The 25,043-nt window shown below is 33.8% G+C and overlaps 2 protein-coding genes across 3 annotated transcripts; one reads left to right on the top strand and one right to left on the bottom strand.

Moving 5' to 3' along the window:
- Positions 1 to 5,981: 5,981 nt before the first annotated feature.
- Positions 5,982 to 7,342, bottom strand: LOC106351782 (AIG2-like protein A). The gene is made up of 5 exons (XM_013791525.3): positions 6,950 to 7,342; positions 6,792 to 6,864; positions 6,587 to 6,679; positions 6,428 to 6,511; positions 5,982 to 6,350 (listed from the first exon to the last, which is right to left on the bottom strand). Exons 1-5 carry the CDS (start codon positions 7,069 to 7,071, stop codon positions 6,210 to 6,212), a joined length of 513 nt encoding a protein of 170 aa, XP_013646979.1. The 5' UTR covers positions 7,072 to 7,342; the 3' UTR covers positions 5,982 to 6,209.
- A 13,441-nt stretch (positions 7,343 to 20,783) lies between these two features.
- LOC106350331 lies at positions 20,784 to 24,559 on the top strand. 2 transcript variants are annotated; one of them, XM_048760617.1, is made up of 6 exons: positions 20,784 to 22,311; positions 22,544 to 22,617; positions 22,717 to 23,098; positions 23,430 to 23,699; positions 23,775 to 23,883; positions 24,142 to 24,559. In XM_048760617.1, the coding sequence occupies exons 4-6, from the start codon at positions 23,533 to 23,535 to the stop codon at positions 24,340 to 24,342; spliced, it is 477 nt and encodes a 158-aa protein (XP_048616574.1). In that variant the 5' UTR covers positions 20,784 to 22,311; positions 22,544 to 22,617; positions 22,717 to 23,098; positions 23,430 to 23,532; the 3' UTR covers positions 24,343 to 24,559. The 2 variants fall into 2 exon arrangements, 1 of the variants encoding a protein (XP_048616574.1); XR_007324946.1 differs by having other exon boundaries at positions 20,785 to 22,311; positions 24,096 to 24,559.
- The last annotated feature ends 484 nt before the right edge of the window (positions 24,560 to 25,043 follow it).

The raw sequence follows: 25,043 nt of genomic DNA, 5'->3' as shown, positions 1-25,043 counted from the left end.
CTGTATCCTTCTAAAACTGCTGGTTCTTTACTATAGTGAAGCCCGAAATCTTTGATGTAGCGCAAGTAATTGAGTACCCTCGTTATAGCTTTCCAGTGTGTATGACCTGGATTACTTGTATATCGACTAAGTATGTTTACTGCATGCGCTAGATATGGTCTAGTACAATTGGTCAAGTACATGAGACTTCCAATCACACGTGCATACTCGTTTTGTGAAACCGCTTCACCTGAATTCTTTGTCAAGTGCATTTGGGGATCTAACGGAGTTTTTGCTGTACTCTTAGAGTAATTTTTAAATCTCTCTAATATTGTTTGAGCATAATGAGATTGGGTTAAGATAATTCCGTTTGAATTTCTTGTGACTTTAACCCCGAGAATTACATCTGCTAATCCCAAGTCTTTCATCTCAAATGTCCCTTTGAGCATGTTTTTTGTTTGATTGATAATGTCTCTATTGCTTCCAATAATGAGCATATCATCTACATATATACATAGCAAAACATACGCATTTTTGGTAGTTTTGTAGTATATGCATTTGTCACATTCATTTATTTTGAAACCATTTGACATCATTGTATTGTCAAATTTTTGGTGTCATTGTTTAGGAGCTTGCTTAAGTCCATAAAGTGACTTTACAAGTCGGCATACTTTGTCTTCCTGTCCGGGAACGACAAAACCTTCAGGTTGTTTCATGTAAATTTTCTCTTCTACATCACCATTTAGAAAAGCAGTTTTTACATCCATTTGATGGATTTCTAGGTCTCTTAAGGCTGCGATTTTTATCGTCAGTCTTATTGATGTTATTCTCGTTACTGGAGAATATGTATCAAAATAGTCCAAACCTTCCTTTTGTCGAAATCCTTGAACTACAAGCCTAAATTTGTTTTTTCCACCAGGTTTTCATGTCATTATCCATTTATTTCCTAATGCTTTGCAGCCAAGTGGTAAATCTGTTATGTACCATGTATAATTTTGCATGATAGAATCAAATTCACTCCTGACAGCTTCGTTCCAAAATGGAGCTTCAGGTGAAGCCATGACTTCTGCCAAATTTTTGGAACATTTTCTACTAAAAATGCCATTAGGAAATCTTCACCAAAAGATTTTTCCTTTCAAGCTCTTTTGATTCTTCGAGGTTCATCTTTTTCTTCATTTTCTGAAATATCATTTATAGAAATCTCGACGTTTGTCTCAGTTTCTGAGCTTTTCTCATTGTCTCTTTCTTCTCGAGTTCGTTTTGAACCTTATTTTTCCTTATTTGGAAAAATATTTTCGAAAAAAATGCATTTCTTTATTCCATGACTGTATTTTCATGAATGTCTGATACTGCAGATTTATGTACCAGAAATCGATAAGCATTACTATTATGTGCATATCCGATGAAGATGCAATCCACTGTTTTAGATCCAATAGTGACCTTTTTTGGTGGCGGTACCACAACTTTTGCCAAGCACCCCCACACTTTGAGGTATTTATACGAAGGTAAATTACTTTTCCATAATTCATATGGAGTTTTGCCAGTTACTTTGTGTGGAATTTTGTTGAGGATATAATTAGTGGTAAGCAACGCTTCTCCCCACATGTTCTGGGGTAACCCAGATTCCTGCAACATTGCATTCATCATCTATTTTAGAGTTTGATTCTTGCGTTCAGCAACTCCATTAGATTCTGGTAAGTAAGGAGCTGTAGTTTGATGGATTATTCCATGTTCTTTACATAATGCATTGAATGGACCATCATACTCGCCTCCTCTGTCGCTTCTAACTACTTTAATAGTTATTTTAAGCTGATTTTCGACCTCAAGTTTAAATTCTTTAAAATTTTCTAAGGTTTCGTCTTTGTTATGTAATAAATATACATAACAATATTTTGTGCAGTCATCTATGAAGGTCACAAAGTACTTTTTCCCACCTCTAGTTTGTATGTATTTTAAATCACATAAATTGGTGTGAATTAAATCTAGAGGTTTATTAGTTCTTTCAACACGAGGTGATGGCGTTTTTGTGAGCTTAGTCTGTACGCATACTTCACATTTTTGTTTACTTGTTTTTGCATTTAGGAATTAGATTTAAATTTATTAATCTTTGTATAGATTTGTAGTTTACATGGCCTAATCTTTCATGCCATATATTAAAAGACTCAATCAAATAAGTAACTGGCTCTTTCTTATTCATTGAAACTTTTGGAGCTACAACTTTCGGAAGGACTGTCATTACATTCAACTTGACAAGTCCACCCTTAACATACCCCTTTCCCAAATACATCTCATTCTTCCTAATCACGAGCTTGTCCGCCTTAATACTTATGGCGAATCCATTCTTGCTGAGCAAGGTTCCCGAGACCAGGTTCTTCCTCATGTCAGGCACATGCTTCACATTCGTCAGAGTGACCTCACATCCACACGTCATCTTCAAAATCACATTGCCACGTCCTTCAATCTTGGAGACTGCAGTGTTTCCCATCCTGAGCTTCTCATGAGTCTCGCTTTTCTGATAGGTGCTGAACATCGCCCTATCGGTGCAAATGTGGGTGGTTGCACCAGTGTCATACCACCATTCTTTGGGGTTGTTGCTTTCAACCATGTTGGCCTCAGTCACCACAGCAACGAGATCCTCCTCAGTGAGATTTGCCTGAGCCTTCCATCTTTGATCTTTTTGCGACACTCAACAGTCTTGTGCCCCACTTTGTGGCAGTAGTGACATTTCTCCTTGAACTTATCCACATTCGCATTGATCTCAATACCTTTGTTCTTGAAGTTTTTTCCAGAAGCCTTCAAGGCTGCAGCAGTTTTGGAAGGCTTGGCAGGAGAATTAGCGTGTGCCTTTCCTTTGCCTTTGTGCTCAGCCATGTTGATACTGTGCTCCTTAGCAGTGACCTTGTCAGCAGTTCAGTTTCTGGATTCCATCTGAAGCCTCATGATGAGCTCCTCGAGCCCCATCTTCTTCTTCTTGTGCTTCAAGTAGTTCTTGAAATCCGCATAGCTTGGAGGAAGCTTTTCAATGAAGCTGAGAGTTGTGAATGTCTCGCAGATGGACATTCCTTCAGCAGCGATTTCATGGCAAATAAGCTGAAGTGCTTCCACCTGATCCATGATGGGTTTTGAGTCCACCATTTTTAAGTCGTGGAATTTTGAGACCACATACTTCTGGCAGCCAGCGTCCTCACCTCTGTACTTCTTGTCCAGTGATCTCTATAGTTCTTTCGTTGTGGGGATCTCACAGTAGACACGGTACAATGGGTCAATGAGACGACCCAAAATGTAACCTTTGCAGATGAAGTCGGAATGCACCCATATGTCAACAGTTGCGAGACTGTGAACATCATCAATCCCGTAAGGAATAAGGGGCTTGTCCTCCTGGATGAACTTGTCAGCTTCATCGTTGTCAGGAAGAACATCATCTTCTTCTGCCACGTTTTGAAGCCTTTGCCATCAAACTTGTCTGGCATCAGTCCTTGAGTGAACACACTAGGGACAGCCGGAGGAGTTTGAACTGCCACCGGACCACTTACAGTTGCTGAAACTGAACCCGTCTGATAGAGACCAGCACCGAACAGTCTCCGGCGAGTGGTTTCATCAGCAGTGTTTCCAGCGGTTGTAACAGTTGCATCAGTGGCTGCAACGTTGAGTGGAGTTGTTGTGACATCAGTGGTGTCAATGGGGGTGTTGTTATCGTTCGTCATTTTTCTGTAGAGAAAACATGAAGACGGATTAGTACTCCAATCAACAAATAACATATTATTTTTAAGCAAAAAATAATAGTCTAAAATCGATTTTCATTTTTGGTGTTTGAACCAAATCATATCGATATAAGTCTCGAGAAAAACGTTTTGCAAACTCGCTTAAAAGCGTTTGCAGAAATCGTTTTGTATAGACTTAGAATGTTTCACAAACTCGCTTAAGAAAGCGGTTATTGAAACGATTCATGTAAATAACATTTTGATAATGTATCAAAAACGTTTCGCGATAATGCTAGAAAGCAATCCGCAAAGCGTTACGAAACAAATAAGAAACGTTTCGCGGAAGGGCTATAAAGCAAATCGCAAACTCGTTTTCAAAACAACATAGAAACGTTTCGCGGAAGTGTTAGAAAGCAAATCGCAAACCCGGTTATAAGATAAGAACAAACGTTTCGCGGAAGTGCTAGAAAGCAAATCGCAAACACGGTTCCAAAACCCGTTTTTATTAATCGTTATTTCAACCCGATTAGAGCTTTAAACGTAAAGCTATTTTGAGTTAAGATTGTAAACGCCGGAAAACCGGACTGACATAAACGATAAAATAAAAGCGATGTTATGGAAATGGACGAAGGTAAAAAACGAATACAAGAACGATAAGAAATCGTATTCACAAAGAGACATGGAGTCGAGATATGATCTCTTTCCTTAACTCAAAATATTCGCTCCGTTAGTGAGACGGGACTGTACGAATATAGAGTCTCTGGATACAACCATGGCAGACGAATCACGGCTTACTCGTGATCGCCCTATCGAACTATAAACTCTACGAAACACTCTCGTATTTACGACTTACGCTAAGGGATTTTTGCTGTTGGTTTTGATGCGAAAAAAAGTTAAACAATGAAGGAAGAGGAGAGACGATATTTAAAGAGACGAAGAAGATCCACTTCCCGCAACAGCTGCTGCACATGGGCGAGAATCTTGCGGAGATCGAGAAAAGTTGAGTTCCGAAACTTCTTCCTCAAGACTCTCTCTATCTCGTTTAAAACTTTCGAGAGGATAAAATGCATGACGTTTCTATTTTCTAAACAAACAACTTGTCATTTTAAATAAAAATGCATGTCGTTTTTTTTTTAATTAAATGGCAAAACGTTGAGCTTAACTTGGTCCAAAAAGAATATTCTTATTGGGCCGGAGGCCCTCCACCAAGACCCAAGACCCAAGACCCAAGCCGAAGCCGAAGCCCACGCCCACGCCGAGCTGAACCGGCCGGACGGCGGCGGCGGCACGCGCGTGGGGAGCCATCCTCTCTTCTGAAGCCGTTTACACACTCATGTGCTTAAGACTTATTTATACTTCTCTGTTATGTTCCTCATAGGGGATGTGGGATGTTACCCATTTCTCTTCACTCTTACCTTTTTATTATTTTAGCCAATTGGGCTTAATAATTTAGGTCAAACATGTATATCATATGAACTTAAAGTATGTGTAGTATCAAGATAAATATTTTATATAAAATGAGAGATGTAAATTAGAAATATATGGTTAATTATATATATGTTCGGTTATCTTCGGATATCCATTCGGGTTCGGATATTACCCGTTCGGATTCGGATATCCAATCTCTTCTAATTCAATACGCGTTCGGATATTTTACTAGTTCGGTTTGGATTTCTGTTCGGGTTTTTCGGATCGGGTTCGGATGCGGCTTCGGATATCGGGTAAAGTGTCCACCCCTAAAAAACAACCGTAAAAAGGGACCCAAATCCTAGAACAAGAGATCTAACTATTCAAAACTTTGACTATAGAATTACACAGCTAGAATTAAAGTTTATTATCCAATACGTCTGCTCTCTTGACTAGTAAAGTAACAAACTACTTTTGATTCTTGTTCCTGTTTGTTATTGCTCAATTTTTTATTTCTGTAATGCCATAAAAAGAATGTTGGACAAATTTATCCTAACACACAGTCCAACCCAGTCCATTTAAAAACTAATCCAATCTTTGTTCATCTATCATTGTCCAAATATTATCGTAAGAGTTAGAGATAAGTCATCGATCTTAAATAATACGGTTTAATTGAATGCTTATCAAACTTAATATACTAATATCAGTTGGTAGGATTTATGATAGTCATTAGGAATTATGATTGTCAAGATTATATTGCCAAGGAATCAATACACGTGACTTCTCAAATCTATCAGTTGTGGACAATGCTACGAATCTTTTGTGGACTATTTTATCTGTCTGATTAGTTCAGTGATCTACTACTTTCTTTAGTTACTTAATCCGTATCAAATAGAATTATAGAAGCCATAAGCATTAGCATCAACGAGGCCATACATGATATTGATATATGCCAAAATCTTTAAAAGACGTGTAACAGAATAATACCACACCCCCATGATAAATCTTACACTACCCCATGTCATTACTATATTTTCACTGATCTTCACAACACCTATTTGTTTTATTCGGAATTTGGAAACAAAGGTGGTGTATAGGACATACTCAACATACACAATACATTCAAGACGATTGAGCATTCACTTGATCTTCGCGGAGGGCATGGCTGAACGTATCCCGTCCCTTTCCCTGAGGATCCTTCTTCCATTCCATGATTTCTTTGAACGTCTCTATGAATTTCTTCTTGTGTAGTCTTTTCCATTCCTATCAAAACCAAAATCCAAAACACACCCCGATCAAACCACATTACTTTACACTGAGTTAACGAAAATGAGTTAAACCTCGAAATCCCATTCTCCATCAAGATCAGGATCATTCTTATTGATCCATATATATGTTTTGACTGGCATCTTCTCCGAGTTGTCCTGTACATGCAAAAAAGAATAGAATCAATCTCATCTAAACGTTGTTTTTGTTAAGATGAGATTCTTAAGACTCACCTCTCGTACAACACCAACTGTCACTCTCTCAAATTCATTACTCTCAACTGCATCTAAGTTCCTAAGTTCTTCATCCGTTAACCCCATTATTACCTGCACCAAAAATTCTCAAAATCTAAACCCTAATAATCTAAACAACACACAAAAAGTAAAACCCACGAAAAAAGAGCAGCTGGATGTCACAAAAATGATCAAAAATTCAAACCTTTCCATGGACTTCTCCTTCCTCAGACGGCACAATACATGGATACAAACATCCTTTAAGCCTCATCCTCGTACTGACAAAAATCCAAAATACCATATCTATACACAGAGTATAATCATCGAGAGTATTAAGAGAGAAACTGAGAGAGAGAAAAGTACAAGCCAGGGAGTGTGGCAGAGATACTTTCAGGAGTACGTTCAAGCATGACATAAGTGACGTCAGGCTCCTGAAAGCTACCATAGACAAAAACATTGTGAAGCTGCGCACCGGAGCTACTCATTTTTCCTCTGTTTTCTTTTCTTATTTGCTTCTGTTGGTTCTCTCTCTATCAGAGATCAGACTTTATAACAGGAAGACAGAAAATCTTAAAAAGGAACACGAAGCCGGTGAAACACGTGGTACGGATTCTCTTACGACAACCTTAGTTATTAATAGTCTTTTTTGATTTTTTTCTTTTTCTTTTGTCGGCAATTATGATACATATAGTTTAATTTAACTGTTATTCTAATGGCAATAGCTATCTAATAACAACCTCTCATACAAAAAAAAACACATTGACTGAAATGAGGATAACAATCGCAAATGCTCTTAATAAGAAAAATTTAACCACATTTATTCTTAGTAAAATAATAATATTCTAATATTATCCTTATGGTTTTCTTCCTCCTTTTCTTCCAACTAAAATTTTCAAAATTTAGACTTTAGTCATCGAGACAAAGCTTAGTATACTAAATTATATCAGATATAACTTAGTATAAATTTAGTTATACCAAATTTTACTTTGATAATAGTATAACTTGGCATAACTAGAATTATAGTTTTACCAAGTTATATCATTGTCTAGATATAAATTAGTATAATTATGCTTCCAAAGCCGGCATTTTTCTACCGTTGCCGATCCCTACGCTGTTTTGGAGCGGTATCAGTATGGATTTTGTTCTTAGTCTACAGCGAACCCAACGTGGTAACCATTCCATATTTTTGTTGATAGTTTTTACAAGATGACTCACTTTACTTTTTGCAAAAAGACAATATATGCTGTTTAAGTTTCTCAACTTTTCTTTCGCAAAGTTTATAGGTTACACAGTATTCCCATATCGATTGTATCCGACGGGGACTCTCGCTTCATAAACCACTTTTGTAAGTCTTTGTGGAAGCTTTCAAGATCACTGTGAACATGAGTTCCACAATGTTTGGTTGGCAATAACCTCAGGTCGTGGAATTCTATCTTTTGTCAAGCAGAGTTTGCCCATAATCACACTCATAATCGGAGTCTAGGCTTCAGTCCTTTCAAGGTCGTGTATGGGTTTGTTCCTCATGGACCTCAGTCGGGTGAGTTTCATGGGTGAGCAGTAGACCTCGTTACTGAGCTCGAGCACATCCATGCTTTGGCTCGTGGTAATCTGGAGGCTTCTTCGTTTAAGTACAAAGAGTTAGCAGATAAACTTAGGCCCGAAATACATTTTCAGGTGGGAGATTACGTTTGGGCCATGCATAGTAAGGAGAGGTTTCAAACAGAACAGTACAATAAGTTAAAGCTGCGTAAGATTGGACCCGTCGAAGTACTCGAGAAGATCAATCCAAATGCGTACCGATTACCGTTGCCATCTCACGTACACACCACAGACGTCTTGAACGTCAAGCACCTCTTCAAGCATGAACCGAATAAAGACTTACTTTCAGGATTCGTGGATGACTTTTCGTAGGAGAGGGAACCTGATGTAGTAGCATACATCATTATCTCATTAAGCTTTGGCTTTCTAATTTCCTTTATTGTTTTAAATAAACATTAATATGTTATTTTTTTAAGGATTAGTTAGGAGTAAGACTTAAGGATAAAAGATTAACTTATCCCTAGCAACTTAGGATTTTTCATTGTGTTATATATAGTGAAATTCTTGACTTGTCAAAGACACTTTTATTTGATAATTATAAAATTTAGAGCTTTATGTTAAAAAACTCTTGATTTCTTTTATCTGGCATTCTATAAGGATTTACCAGATAAAAAAAGACTTAGATAACGGGTATTCTGAAAATTTATAGTTACCTGTTATGAATCATGAAGTGGATGGTCCATAACCTAGACCATACAAGTTCAAGACTACAGTCCATTGGGGGTTTGCATCCAGCCACATGGAAGACCCATTCAACCTTAGTCTTTATGAGTTTGACCATGTCATTATGTAGAGTATCTTTGTAATCAATTCTCTCTTTGACTCCACTTTGTATAAACCACTATATATAGTGGTGTAAGCAATAAGAAATATACAACACATTCTCACAAATCTTCTCTCAAATCTTAACACGTTATCAACACGAGACTCTCTCCACCTGAGCAATCCCATCCGCCGGCGATCATCTCTTTTCCGGCCATCTCTTCCGGCCCTCAGCCTTGCTCCGCCGGCCAAGTCTATCCCTCTCACGGTTTTCCGGCCAGCTCCTCCACCTCTCTCTCAACCAGCTCATCCGCGGATCAGCTCTCTCTCACGGTGGTCCATTCAGATCAATTTGGTGTTTTCTAAAAGGTAAACTAATCTATCCATAAAATCTAAGAACACCACATATCTGAATCTTGATTATTAGATCTATTTGAATCATAAAACTTATAAAAATCTATAGATCTAAAATTATCACAAATATTAATCTTGAATCTAAGATCTATATGAATCTTGATTCTAAAATTATTTGAATCTCTAAAGATCTAAGAATCTCTAAAAACTTATAAAACTTATTAATAATCTAAGATCTATATGAATCTTGTTTCTAAGAACTATTTGAAATTATAAAAAATATTAGAGAAAATCATAAACCCCTTTTAGCTAGCAGGCCTTAAAATCGGTTCTCCTTTCTCCTATTTTGATCCGGCCTTAAATCCAGATTGACTAAAGGACTGAAACCCATAATATTTGTTTGGCCGTATTACCGGCTGTATAGCCGGATGAATAAGCTGGCCATCAAAATCTTAATCCCATTCGATGTGCTTACCGATCCAAATCGGCCCTTATCCACATCAAAATCTCAAATCCCCTTGTTTGTTTTATAACCGGATATGTATCTTGATGGCCATTATACATATCAATTCCCTAAATCCTTTTTGCTTGATTTTTACCAAACCCCAAGAAATTGCCACTAGGCTACCAACACTTGGTTGAACCCCTAAATCCAAATCCGGCCATGATTTTTTCCGGCCATGACCTTTTCCGGCCACAATCTTTTCATCCATAATCTTTCAGTCAAACCCAAAGATATCAAAACTTAAATCCTAATCAATGTATATCTTTGACCGTTGATGTTTTATATTGTAACTTATCAAAATTTAAATGTATATCTTTGACTAGGTAGTATTTATCAAAATATTATAACCTATAGTCTTGATTTAAATAGTTATGACATAGGCTAAAATAAATACTAAGTTGAAATCATTTGATCACATAGTTGTTTGTCAAAATTTATTTAAATCTAAACCGGCCTTGAAATCGGTTCATTATAGTTTGAACAAATGATATAAATTTATCTTGATTTAAAAACCAACCTTGAAAACTGATTTTGTGATGATTGAATTATATACTGATCATATATACATACCTGATAGCATCTATTAGATCAAACATGGATTAGTAAATTGTTAGATCATACACATATCATGAACTGATCATTTCCATGCATCCGCTTGTCATATAGTTTTATTAAAACTGAGCATGCATACATATAATAGATCATTCTAATCATGGGGCATTTAAAATAAAATCTAAATTGGTTCATATTGCTTGCATCTAATTAGATTAAATCGGTTATTTTTAAAGTTAAGCATGTTTGTTTAATTGAAAACATAAACCAGCTTTGAAACCGATTGATTGAAAATCTAATTGAATTTGTTCTAGACATATCCTGAAAATTATAAAATTTTCTTGTCTTGGTTTACCCTGTAAAAGGGGGAAGGAATCGGTTTTTGCTTTATGATCTTTGAAAACCAAATATCCTCATGCATTAGGAATCACATATAGATTGTTTAAGTCCAATGCTTAGTTCTGAACATGCATTCAGCTATTTCTTGATCCATGCATTTGCTTGATTTCATCCATCTTGCTTGATCTCATTTAATAAAATGATGATTGATCCTTATTCAAATTCTAAAGGGCCTTAATACCCTATATATATAATCAATCCAATTTGAATTATAATTAAAAGGATTACTAGATGAAATGATCAATTGATCATTCTCATACTAAGATTGCTTAAGCAAATAGATTATATGATTTGAAGGAAAGCCTTATTGAAATCATATACATTGATTTATTCTATTGCTTACATAGAATTCTGAGTGCTTGAATTACTCGTTAAATATTCAGATGTCGAGATTTGAACCCTCAGATTACTCTGCCCTAAATCTCTCTGGAGATAATTACCTAGAATGGGTAAAGAATACTCTTGTTGCCCTGAGATCCAGAGGACTCGGACAATGCATCAATGAGTACAATGATATCATTGACAGTGAAAGGCATAGAGCTATAACGATTATTCGTTATCATCTCACTGAGGAACTAAGAGACATGTATCTCCATGTTGAGGATCCTTGTGACCTTTGGTTACAGTTAAGGAAAAGGTTCAAACCGGTATCGTGGCAAAAGGCCAACCATGAATGGGAGATCCTCAGATTCCAGGATTTTGAATCTGTGGACAAATATAATTCAGCTCTGATGGATATTGCTTATAGTCTTGAACTATGTGGTGAAAGGATAACACATTATTCTTTACTATACAAGACCTACTCCACATTCCATCCAAAGGATGTGCTGTTGTTACACACGGCTAAGAAGTTCACCACTTATAATGACCTTTTGTCATATCTTTTGGCTTCTGAATAAAGAAAGCAGAAAATCAAAGATACCATCAACAGATTTGACAAGCTTCAGAAAAGATACATTGAGCTAAAGAATAATGAGATGAGGCCTCCTATAGCTGATGAAGCTGAAGTTGAGCGTCATATGGCAACACATGCATTGTGAAGGCCATATTAGATAATTGTCTTTTGACATTCTCATTTTCATGTTTTCTGAGTTTATGCTTCATGAATTGCTTTGATACTTTGCTTTATACACGACTTCATTAATAAAATGAATTGCTTTGAGTTCATGATCATTATCTTATTCAAACTGTTGTTTGATAAGAAACTATATATATATGTCTTTATTGTGCCAAGATAAATATGATTGAGGATTAATACCCCAACTCACTTTTCCAAAGAGTTCAAAGAAGCCCTTGACAAATGGCACGACATGCTCTGCCATCCAGGCTCAGTTATAAAATACTATTGAACTCAACTGGACATTCCTTGAAAGAAAGGAAAAGAAGCTCGACCAAGGCTTTGCCTAAATGGCATTATATTCACCCTATAAGGTCCATTGAATTAAGAAGAAAAAATGGTTTCCAACAATGGACAAAAGGGAATAAGAGTACCTAAATTAAAATCGCCTAAGTGGTCGAGACTACATTCTCTATTGATCTAGTGATCAATATGATATTAGGCAAATAGCCAGGACAATCATGTTTGATTAACCCACGAAATTTATCACTTAGATGGCATTACCATACTTAGCCATTCGGATTATGATGCAAATATTTAAAAGGGCACAAATGTTATCCCATAAGATCTCACGTGTGTGCAATATATCTATGCACAAAGGAATTTATTGTCCCAAGCACCACGAATTAGAGTATGTTCATGAGGGGGGAGTGAGGACAAATCCCATGATACATGACCATACTAAAATCCGTGAAACATGGTCCACAACCATATTACATATTGGTTGAATTTGATATAAAGACCATTACCTATAAGGTTCAAATTCTAAAAGTCCATATGCTTGGGGACACCATGAGTTATAAAAGAATGAACCTGCATCAGGCCATAGTAATTATATCAGGCCATATAAGTGATCATAGATATTCCCACCTCAGACTGATACGGGTCATGAGTCCAGACATATATCATCTTAAGATATTATGAAAGAATCCACCACAAATATATGTTCCATCTAAGATCATGTGATCTTAGAATCTCATAAAGAGGATTGAGAATATATGTTGGATATATATTATGAATATACTTTCTCCATAAGTTTAAAAGAAACCTTGAGCCAAAATGGGTGATCTAATTATAGGCCAAGGAACAAGGATTACATAAGGTTTATGAATCCGAATATCCAACAATGAAAGGGGAAAAGTAATAAGCTGGTATAAAGAATGATAAAGAATGGTACCTACCATCTGGTATCAACCATCAATGTCTTGGCAAAGATCCTCGGACTATAAAATAATATATAGACGTCCATATGCTACAATGATAGCAAAATAAAATGCCAGACACATTGACCCGAGAGAAAGAATGACTATGTCATCCCAGCTTAGCACCACACGGTTTTGATGTCTTAAAGACACAACCAAGTTGCTACAAAGTCTATATAAGATAGACCAAATAAATGTTCCAAATAAAGTTCCATAAATTCTAAGGAACCTCGGAAAGAAAGAAAAGTGCATGAGATAAAATCTGAGTTTTATTAAAGGAAATCATTCCAGACATTGAGATATAAGGCTGGCCAGCTGAACAACTAGGTACCATACCATATAGCTTGGGACGCCAAGTTATAAGGTTATTAAGGTCCTAGATAATGAAATCTAAAATTGATTTATACCATGTCTGGAACTAAAAGGAACTATATATATATATAAGTGTGTCGACACATAGATTCATAGAAAATGCGCAAGTATGTAGCACATGAATACAAAGATATGTATCGAGGATCATAAACCCACACAAGAGTACTCATAATGAATAATGAAAGAAACGTGGGGTTTAAAGTGATATATAAAAGGCGTATTGTATTGACCATAAATATGTAAACGCCATATGATGCCCAGTGAATATATAAATCCTGAAAGAAGGATAAATCTTGAGACAAACCAGGAAAAATCTATATAATCCAATGTGGTGGATACTACTACATATTTCACTACATATGATGTCTGGAAGAAATTCAAAAGATGTAGTATGCTATATATGACTCACTGGATGATGATGATAATATTATTGGTACCAAAAGGTTTACCAAACGGTATTGAGCTCAGAATCAAAAGATGAGAAAAGAAGTTCTCTTGAACAGCATTTTCCTAAAGTTGTTCATGGACTGAATTAAATTACTACATGTAAGCAAGTGGAGAGTTCTATAAGAACAATTCAAATCACTCCATAGAGGAATTTTAAATTCCTTGTGTTTTATACTAACCAGCCTAAGATAGGTTAAATGGTTATTCATTAAACTTTAGAAAAGGTTATAGACCATCACCATTAGCCAAATTTTGGTAATACTTATGGTTGGTCGAATTCTCAGCATGAACCAACCAAGCTGTGGTATGAATGAATAAGCTATCATAAAGATAAGCTATAAGATCGAAGTTCATCTTTGAACAAAAGGTATAGGACCACATTATGCGTCCATATGCGACCCAACGGGTCCGACCATCATATATGAAGATAATGCAGCTTGCATTGCTCAACTCAAAGACGGGTATATCAAAGGTGACCGAACCAAACATATTCTACCCAAGTTCTTCTTTACCCATGAGTTGCAGATAGCTGGAGAGGTAAACGTCCTTCAGATCCGGTCTAGTGAAAACTCAGCCGACCTCTTCACCAAATCATTGTCCTCTTGCACATTCAGGAAGTTCACGCAACAAGATTGGCACGCATAGACTCAGGGACCTTCAGTGATGTCCAAATCAGGGGGAGTAATGTGGTTTCCCTTTTTACCTTTTTACCACATTGGGTTTTGGGTTTTCCGAGAGAGGTTTTAATGAGGCAACATTAGCATGTCACAAACCCTATATGGTTATGGCATCCAAGGGGGAGAGTTATGAATCATGAAGTGGATGGTCCATAACCTAGACCATACAAGTTCAAGACTAGAGTCCATTGTGGGTTTACATCCAGCCACATGGAAGACCCATTAAACCTTAGTCTTTATGAGTTTGATCATGTCATTATGTAGAGTATCTTTATAATCAATTCTCCCTTTAACTCCACCTTGTAAGAACCACTATATATAGTGATGTAAGCAATAAGAAATATACAACACATTCTGAAAAAATCTTCTCTCAAATCTTAACATTACCTATGTTTTATTTCTGCTCTGTCAGGGTGTTAGTTGACACAGGTGAAAAGATAAAAATATTTTTTTAATTGAAAGTTCTATAGAATCATCAGTCCAAATGGTATTTTTAAAGGTCTGACACCCTTAAACTCAAGTTCGGTGCTCCATATACGCTTATGTTTTTCGATTTAAAAAAAATATATTTTGACACAGATAAATATGATTGATGGGTCAACTGGATGTATGATGAATCCATCTATTCCTGGTTATTGACTGAGAATTTCCACCAGACTTACGATCACCAAAAACATAATCTGAAATCCCAAAACCTACAATGAATAAACAGAAAAACAAAAGGGCCATCATCAGCTTCCTGCAAACAAACTGTTCTCTCGTAGCTGAAAATCGCCAATCCCATTAAACATTTCACCATACAATGAACCACTCAGTCCATGCTATGTTGGATAAGGCTAAACATCATTTCTATTGCAAATCCAACTAACAAAAAGAGTGTTCTTCTCAGCAATCTATTGGAATTCGTTTTTAACGAAATGGTTTAGACCATTTTTTCGATAAGTTTATGGGCGAACACGTTAGTTGGAATAACCGAATGTTTGACACTATGAAGTAGTGTAACCACATGTCAAAATCTCAGTTGGTTTGAAAGAGAAATTGATGTTTAAAGTAGGTTACTTGAAAAGCTTGTAAAACTTCAAATAATGGCTAAGTATAAAAGTTAGCAAATAACTACTTTAGAGATTATATTTGGTTTGGATTTTAATTTGTTAATTGGACTTTTTTTCTTTAACATGCACCAAACATATATGTTAATCTGTTGTGTATGGTTTTATTTACACAAAAAAAAGCAAATCCATTATGAAGTAATATTAGTTTTGAAATTAGTCAAAATAATATCTTCATATTAATTATGTATTGGACGTTTAAGTAATAACTAGATCTCGATCCGCGCAACCGCGAGAGTTTTTGTTTTCATTTATTTTTATATAAATATTTTTTTTCAATTCTAAATTAGTATATATTATAATATATATGTGTCTATCAATTTTTAAAACATAATAAGTTTACTGTATATTTTTTTCATTGAATAGATTATTTCAAATTTTCACATGTATTTGTATCTTCTTCTATATATATATATATATTTTCGGATTATTATTTTATTATTAAAATCGTTACTATATATATAAAGATCAGTAAAATATTGTTTTATTGTCATATTCAAAGATATTGTAACATTTCACAAATTTATAAAGTTTTTAAAAAATTAAACTTTTCGCTTCATAGATTTATATTATCGAGTAAATAATTAAACATTTAGGTTTTGTTTAATTTTTAAAATAAACTATATAGTTTAAAATTTGTTTTCATTGGTTTAAGGTAATAAAGATTAATCATTGTTAGATAATATGATTTTTGTTTTTAAAAAAAAAAATCTTTATAATTTTAAAAGTTAACATCGACAAATATTTAAATATTTAGCATATAGAGGTATAGTATTACAACATTAAATTATATCTATTTAATTTATACTATCTGTAAATCCAATGGATCATCTATTGTTTAAATCCAATTATTGATAGTCCAATGAAAATTTCTGGTAGGTCCAAAATTTAAATGATAAGATTAGATATTAAATGTAACATGACTTTCTAGGAATATGTCCATTAGGTTCATTTTTAAAAAAACACACATGAATAAAAGTTGTGACTTATGTTTTAATATATAAGATTGTGTTTGACTCACCCTTTACTATTTTCAAACATGAATTAAAAGTCTCCATAAAGTCCATTACTAATGTTTATGTTTGGTTTTATTCTCAACGTAAATTTGAGAATATGATTCTCATTTATTCTATATAAAGCCTTTGGCATTATAGAAAACTGAGACTTATTAATTAACCAACACTTGAACCACAAGATCCTCCACTTGAATATTTTTTTTTACTTTTTTTAGTCTGAGAGTACATCACAAAATTATGTTCAATAGATTATGTTTTTCGGTGATGGTAAACAAAAACAATGCTGCAGTTTTATCATGAGAATCTGAGCACAATGAAACCGTCACACTACGGGGCGTTTAAAGATTTAAGGAAAAAGATTAACCATCTCGACTCTGCAATTCTTCTTTATTCGATTATTTCGGTACTATAATTGTAATTTTTGTTCTTATTATTTTTTCAAATAGCAGTTGTTCACATTGAAGTAAAATAAGGTTCTTAAACAATCACAGTTCTCCCGCTTAATAACCGAAACTCAGTCCGTTTCCTGTATAAAGATACAAAGTGTCACATTATCAAAATCACATCATTCCCAATAACTGTAACATTCTAACCAAAAAGCATAATATGCAAAGACATAAGCTTTCTTACCTAGACATTCCCATGACAACGTTGTTGGATAAGCTTCAATAGCTTGCAGCTAAAGTTATTCTTAACAAGGTGGTTAAGGATAAAAGAAAATTATCTACTTGTATTAGAAATAGAAAAAGAGGAATTGAAGTTCTCTATTTACCATTAGAAATATTTTTTTTTTAAAGAAGTTTTCTATTTTACTTTAAGAATATTATTAGCAAAGAAGGTCTAACATTCCTATAAATATCAAAGTTGAGTTGCGACTTTGATAAGAAGTATAAAATAAAGAATACAAGAGATTTTGAGTGTTTTAGTTTTAGGAGAGTGTATAAAAATTAATAAAGAAGTTATCTTTATACAATTGCTAAAGAGTGTTCTAAAACTATATTTGGTATCAAAGCTTCAAGGTTTGACCAAAGATCTTGAAGACCGACGTTCATTAATCTCGAGCCATGGGAGACGAACTTGCAACATGTTCAAAGGAGTTCTCACCACCGATGATTCAATGCAGCACGAAAAACTACACGGTGTGATCTATGAAAATGAAGATCTTACTGAAGATATACAAGGTGTGGGATATGATTGAGCCAGGTACGGATGATTTCGATATAAACAGTATCACAATATGATTATTGTTTCAAGCCATTCCAGAGGGTCTTATTATGCAAGTCCTTGAACAAGACAGACCTAAGGGGATATGGTACGAAATTAAATCAAGAAACCTATCAGCTAATCATGTCAAGGAAGCAAGATTACAAACCCTAATGTCTAAATTCGAAATAATTAAGATAAAGGATTCAGAAACAATATAGCTTTGCGGGAAAGTTCGGAGCTAGCATCAAAATCGGCTTTGCTTGGACATGAGATATATCCAAGCTTGTTTGAAAGTTTCTCAATAGCGTTCCTAGAAACAAATTCATTCACATAATACCTTCACTTGAACAAGTCCTATACTTGAAGACAATACGAAGAGAGAATCAAGAATGAAGATATCAATGCAGAAACACAAGGAGAACTTCTATACGCAAACACTCACCAGCAATGTTTCTCTACATCACAAGGCAAAAAGGACATGGCAGAAGTGGACGTGGATATAGAGGTCAAGGTAGAGGAAGGTTTAATCCACAAGATAGGACAAAGCAAGCCAATAATTCCAAAGAGAAGAAGGATATATAGAATATAGTTTGTTTTTGATGTGATAAACCTGGACACTATGCCTCCACATGTCCAGAGAGAACTCAGAGACAACAAGAAGTAAACAAAATTGACACAGAAGAAGCTTATCCAGCTCTTTGCATTCATGAAGTCGTCTTTACAGAGAATCTAATACCAAAGAAATACGAAACTAACAAAAGGAAAAATGGAGTTTAGTATTTAGATAATGGAGCTAGTAACCACATGACTGGAACAATAAGTATTTTCAGAACTTAATGAGAAAATAAAGGGCAAATTAAAATTTGGAGATAACTCTTATGTCAAGATAGAAGGAAAAGGATCAATCCTTTTCAAAGAAAAACCGGAGAGCAAAACATCATCAACAACATCTAGTTCATACTCGAACTCAAGAGCAATATTCTAAGCTTGGGACAAGTTACATAATTCGGATGTGGTGTGAGGATGAGACAAGACTACTTGACGGTTCATGATCCGAATGGGAGATGCTTAGTAAAATTCATACGATCTACAAATAGACTTTGCAAGATAATTTTAAAAATTCGCAAACCCATGTGCCTAAGCACGAGATTACATGATGATAACGATCATGTTGAAACCGGAAGAAATAATGAAGATGATTTCGTCAATGATCATGATCATGAAGATAACACCACAGAAGCGGATGAAGATGAGCAAAAAGAGCAACATCAACTTGTTCAACCGGAACAACCTCTTTCGAAAGAATAACCTGTTAAAATCGATGCAACTTGTTCAACCGAAAGAACCTGTTCAACCTCTAAGGAGTTTGAATCATCAAAGTGTTCAACCTAGCTATATTAATGATTATGTTTTCTAAGCCAAAGTAGAATGTGATAAAATTTTACTATCAATGGAAAATGAGCCAAGGAGCTTTAAGGAAGCTAAAGACTTGAAAGAGTGGAGATATGCTTGCAAGGGAAAAAAATCGTCTCAATCAACAAGAAAAAGACATGGGTTCTACTTGAAAACCAAGTCATATAAAGGTCACTGGTCTCAAATGGGTTTCCAAAATCAGAAGAATGCGGATGGGACTATCAACAAATACAAGTCATGGCTTGTAGCTAAGGGATATATATCTACAAGAAACCGGTGTGGACTTTGATGAATATTTCACACTAGTTGCTCTACCTGAAACCATTGGGTTATTGATAGTGTTAGCAAGAATCAAGTTCGGTGAAATGAGGAAGATGATCGGAATGCAAGACATATCCAAAGAAGATTTGAAGCTTAAGAGGGTGAATGTTGTTGGATAAGCTTGCAATAGCTTGCAATTTAAGTTATTATTAACAAGGTGGTTAAGGATAAAAATAATTTTTCTACCTATATTAGAAATAGAAAAAAATGAAGTTTTCTATTTACCATTAGAATTAGGGAAAATGAAGTTTTCTATTTACCACTAGAAATAGAAAAAGAAAATTCTGATTTACTTTAGGAATATGATTAGCAAAGGAGGTCTAACATTCCTATAAATATCAGAGTTGAGTTATGACTTTGATAAGAAGTAAAATATTAAAAATACAAAAGCTTTTGAGTGTTAAGTTTTGAGAGAGTTTCTAAGCAAAGGAGGTCTTTGTGCAATTACTAAAGATTGTTCTAAAACTATTAAAAAAAAAAAAACTATAAATGTATATGTCATATTGGTTCCGTTTGATCAGAAAAAAAAAAGTATGGCACATTGGTTCCATCGTTAAAGATATATACCAATTGGCAGAGGAAAAACTGCTGCAAGATTTGTGTTACTCTAAGCTTAACGAAATTCATAAATCCTAAACCCTTGATTCTACTAGATTTTATACTCGCGCTACACTCGAGTCTGTATTAATAATTTAGTTCAGTTTTATAATAGCTTTTAAACTAAATATTTAATTGAATTATATAATTTTATAATCTCAAGTATGATATATTTATTTTATTATTTATGTTTATTTATAATTATACCCTCTTATTAGCTATTTAGTTATTTGTATTTATAAATGTAATAATTATGTTTATAAATATATTCATAGTTTTTGAAAAATATTAATTTGTGTTTTAAAATATTATATAAATTCCTTAATACATGTAAACTTAATACATGTAAACTGTTAATAAATTATAATACTTTATCATCCATTTTACATATATTTATTTGAATACATAAACAATTGAACTATATGCATAATATATAATTTTGCTTTGTAGTCAGAAAACATTTACAACTAATGTGTGATTGTTATATATATATATATATATATATATGTGTGTGTGTGTGTGTGTGTGTGTGTGATAGTATAATAATTAGATTTAAAATTTAATCACAATAAATATTTTGATGAACTTTATTTAATATTAAATAACATTTGTAAGATAATATAAAAAGTTAAGTAAATATAATGAATTTAAGTAATGTTATGTGACATTTTATTTATTGAATTAATAATATTGAGAATCTTAAGTGAAGTAAGTATAATGAATCTAACTAATGTTATTTTAAATAGCCTATGAAAATTTTAACTGTAACGGAAAAAAATAATATTTGTCTAAACATAAGATAATAGTGGTGATTAATATTTAAAAAAGTAATGGATAAATAAATTTGTTAATTTCTTTTGATTGATTAAAATAATTTAAAACTCATAAATAAACTATGGCTTGGGTCTATCACTTTGTTCTCTTACTTAACATCTTTTAGAGAGAGCAGGTGTAAATTTCCAATCTTGTTTTTATATCAGAATTATTCTCCAGTATATCCTGTATTTTTTGGTGTGATACATTTTTTGTCTATCGGATTTTGTCTTCCGCTTGTATGATTTACTTTTCATTCCAGATGTTTTTCGTTTTCGTTCACTGTTATTCTTCATTCAATTGAAATCCTCTATTTATTGATTCCTTGTTCATGAAGATTATGCGATTCTTTGATTTGAATATTATTAAAGAAAATACATTTGATGTTGATTTCTAATTTATTTTTAAAATACATTTTTTAAATTTATTTTGAAGAGTGTATTTTAGTTTGTGTTCTTGCAAGTTAAAATCGTGTATTCTTTATATTTTATTCTATTTTAGTTATTTGTTTTGTTAAATTTCCAAATATTTATTATATATATGAGTCAATTCCATTTTAATGATTTATTTATTAGTTTGCCTTATTTGATGTCGAATTCTATTTTGTATTGAAATAATCAGTTTTGGAAATTCTAACATTTTAAAAAGAGTAAACTATAATTATGATTTTTCATATTTTGATTGGTTGTTTATAATCCTATGTGTATATTCTCAATGACTTATATCCTCAACTTTTATATAGTAAATAAAATGATAATTTAGCTTATTTTGATATTTTAAAATAATATATGAATATTCTCAATGATTTATCGCCTCAACGTATATATAATATATGTTATTTGTGAATATTTTCAATAACATATATCCTAAACTTTGAAAATCATAATTTAAATTTATTTACTTATAATTGTTTAAAAGCTTTGTATTTTTTTTTTAAAAAGCAATTCTTATTTTGTATTTTCTTTTAATGTTAAATTTTGAAAATTATTAGGGAAAATTTTACTTTTACACTTTCTTTGGTACCACGTTTCAAGTATACCATTGGAGACATTTTCATAGATACACTTTTCATTAATGACCAAAAGACCATACTAGCTCTAACCTTATCTCTCTAGCGATCCTCTTTTCTTCCTCTCTCTCTCTCGCGATCTTTTTTCTTCCTCTCTGCCTCCGATTCACCGGAGATCCACCGTCTCTCTCTCATTCCACCGGTTCTCTGCGGTTCACACTGTCGACTCCTACTTCTGTACAAGATTCCCAACTGGTATGCATCTAATTTCTCCTTTTTTTGTTTGTGTCGATTAATTTTGCGAAATTTCGATTTTGTGGTTACCCTAGTCGAAAAATCAAACAAGGTTGCTTTAGACTTCTAATCTGTACATGTCGATCTAAGATAAACAGTTTTGATTGTGAAAACATTGAGTTTTTGACAACTTAAGACCCTTTATAACCCTTTGTAAATCTAAGTTATTTAGTAATGTAATTTATATGTTCAGTTCCTGAGAAGCTGTGTTCAAGCTTATATGAGAGCCACAACCCTGCCAGCACACATTTGCTTCGATATACAATGGTAATCACCATTTTCATCATTGACTCTTGTTTTTCTCTTAAATCTTATTGAACAATCATTGACATTTTTTTTTGTTTCTTCTTGTGTCTTAAATTGCAGAATCTGTTCCCTTTAGCGAACTAATCTCCTATGATTCCTTGATTGCGAAACCTCTATTTCTCAGTTGTTGATTTTGTTCCATTTACTTTTTTACTTGCTCTCTCTCTCACATACAAAGACCATAGCTTTTCCACAAGTTTTGTGGCAGAAAATTTTCAGGCTTTCTATATCAGATTTTGAGTGTTTGGTTACTTTAACAGCCTGCTTGTGCTGATGGATCTGGAAACTGAAAATCGAATAGCTTCGGTTCTGTTGAGAGAAGCAGCAGAGTTGAGGAGACAAGCTGAAAAAGATGGTGCCCGAGCTTATATTGAGAAGCCTAATGTAAGGCATCGACCTAACTCGAGGTTTCTCACAGCAACTGTCCTTGGTGTTCAACAATGTAATGCTTTTCTTTCCACCCTTTACTTATTTTCGTTTTACAAAAGTTAAGATTGAAAAGGATAAGCCTTTGCATTGCTATAGTGTGTGATATTCTTTTGTTCGTTGAAGCAATAGCTGTATGTTTTTGGAAGAGGATTAGTTTAATTGTTGGTGAATGGTTGATTCACAATAAGAAAGTTGGCAGCATCTGAAAGTTTTGTTTTGGGTTCTGCGTTTCTTAACAGTTCAATGTTGTGACTTACGTGTCTGTCTAGTACTCAATGTAGCTCAACATGTTAATTATTTACTCTAATCTCTTGCATGTTTCTTGACCATAATACCGCAAACAGAGCGGTAGAAACCAATGAGATGTGGTAGGCTCAGGAGCAAGAAAACGAAAGGCTCAAAAGAAAATCAAGAGAGGAAAGCAGCAGCAGCAGCAGCAGTAGCCAAATGAAGCAGAGTAGTAGTTTCTCGAAAAGGAGTTTGGATAAGAGATGTAGCTCCATTAATGAGGAGAGAAAGATCACTCATCAATCATCATTGGACAAAAGATTGTACTTGGATGATGATGATGAAGGTTTAGGAGATGATGAGATTGAGTCTTTTCTCCAATCACGGTATATATGTCTATTTGCTATAGCTTCTGTTACCTTTAGCTTCCTTCATCTTCTGAGTCTCTTTGTAAATGACAGGAACAAACGTGGGAGAGGCTCTGTTGGTCCTAGGATGGATGAAACTGTCCCTTATCTTCCCACCGAGAAGGTTGATCAATTGCAAAGTTCTGATACAAGGGAAAGGAAGGTAGTCTTGCTGCAGCTTGGTCTCTAGCTAATCTATATTATCTTGCATGTCAGAAACCTCTTATAAGGGTTTATAAAACTATTTATAAGAACTTATAAATCATTTATAAGGTTTTATAAATATATTTATAAAAGTTTATGAATCTGTATATAAGGGTTTAAAAAAATATTATAAGAGTTAATAATCTTCATAGCACAATTAATAACATCCAGAGGTTCGTGGGGATATTGAGTTTGCTGTATATCGTTGCGTTCTTAGCGAGTGTCTCAAAGAAGAATGGGGAGTGTTGGAGAAGTCTCCGGAGGCGGCTTTAAATGTGGATCAGACGATCTTCGTGGCTGTGGCGGAAGACGTGGAGAGGAGCAAAACGACTGTGTTATGGGCGGCAAGAAACTTCTCCAGCAAGAAGATTTGCTTGCTTTACGTCCATCGTCCTGCTCGGCCTGCCTCCTGCAGTGAGAATCTTCTGCTTCTCTTTCTCTCTGACTTAACTGTTTTGTGGTGAATTATAGAATATTTCTGGATGTTGAATTGTTCTTGAGTGTAGATTTGCTCATGAATCATGATTGAACCTTACCGAGTTTATATATATATCCTTTAGTTGATTGTGGATGATGTTAATGATGTACCTCTGTTTGCTAAGAAAATCTGAGAAATGATATAATTGTTTTATAAAGAGGCAGAGAAACCATATCAAATTATATCATCATAATAAAATCCTTATAAGGCTTTATAAAGATAATAAATAATTTATAAATGTTTATAAATCATTTATTAAAATTTAGAAATCATTTATAAACCTTTATCAATAGTTTTTATATATTCCTATAAATTATTTATAAACCTTTATAAAATCACTTATAAGAATATACCAAATATTTATAAGGTTTTATAAAATCATTTATAAATATTTAGAAAGGTAATTTCATTTGTAAAGTCTTAAAAATCATTTATATGAATATATAGAAACTTTTTATATGAATATATAAACTTTTTATATGAATATTTAGAAACTTTTTATAAGGGTCTATAAATCATTTATAAGAATTTGTAGAATATCAAAAGGTAATTATTTTATGAAGTCTTATAACATTTTATAGAGGCTTATAAATCTGTATATAAGGGTTTATAAAAATATTATAAGAGTTTAATAATCTTCA

This window comes from Brassica napus, chromosome C6 (assembly GCF_020379485.1).
Source record: "Brassica napus cultivar Da-Ae chromosome C6, Da-Ae, whole genome shotgun sequence".
Classification (NCBI taxonomy): domain Eukaryota; kingdom Viridiplantae; phylum Streptophyta; class Magnoliopsida; order Brassicales; family Brassicaceae; genus Brassica; species Brassica napus.
This window is presented reverse-complemented; position numbering and strand designations above follow the sequence as displayed.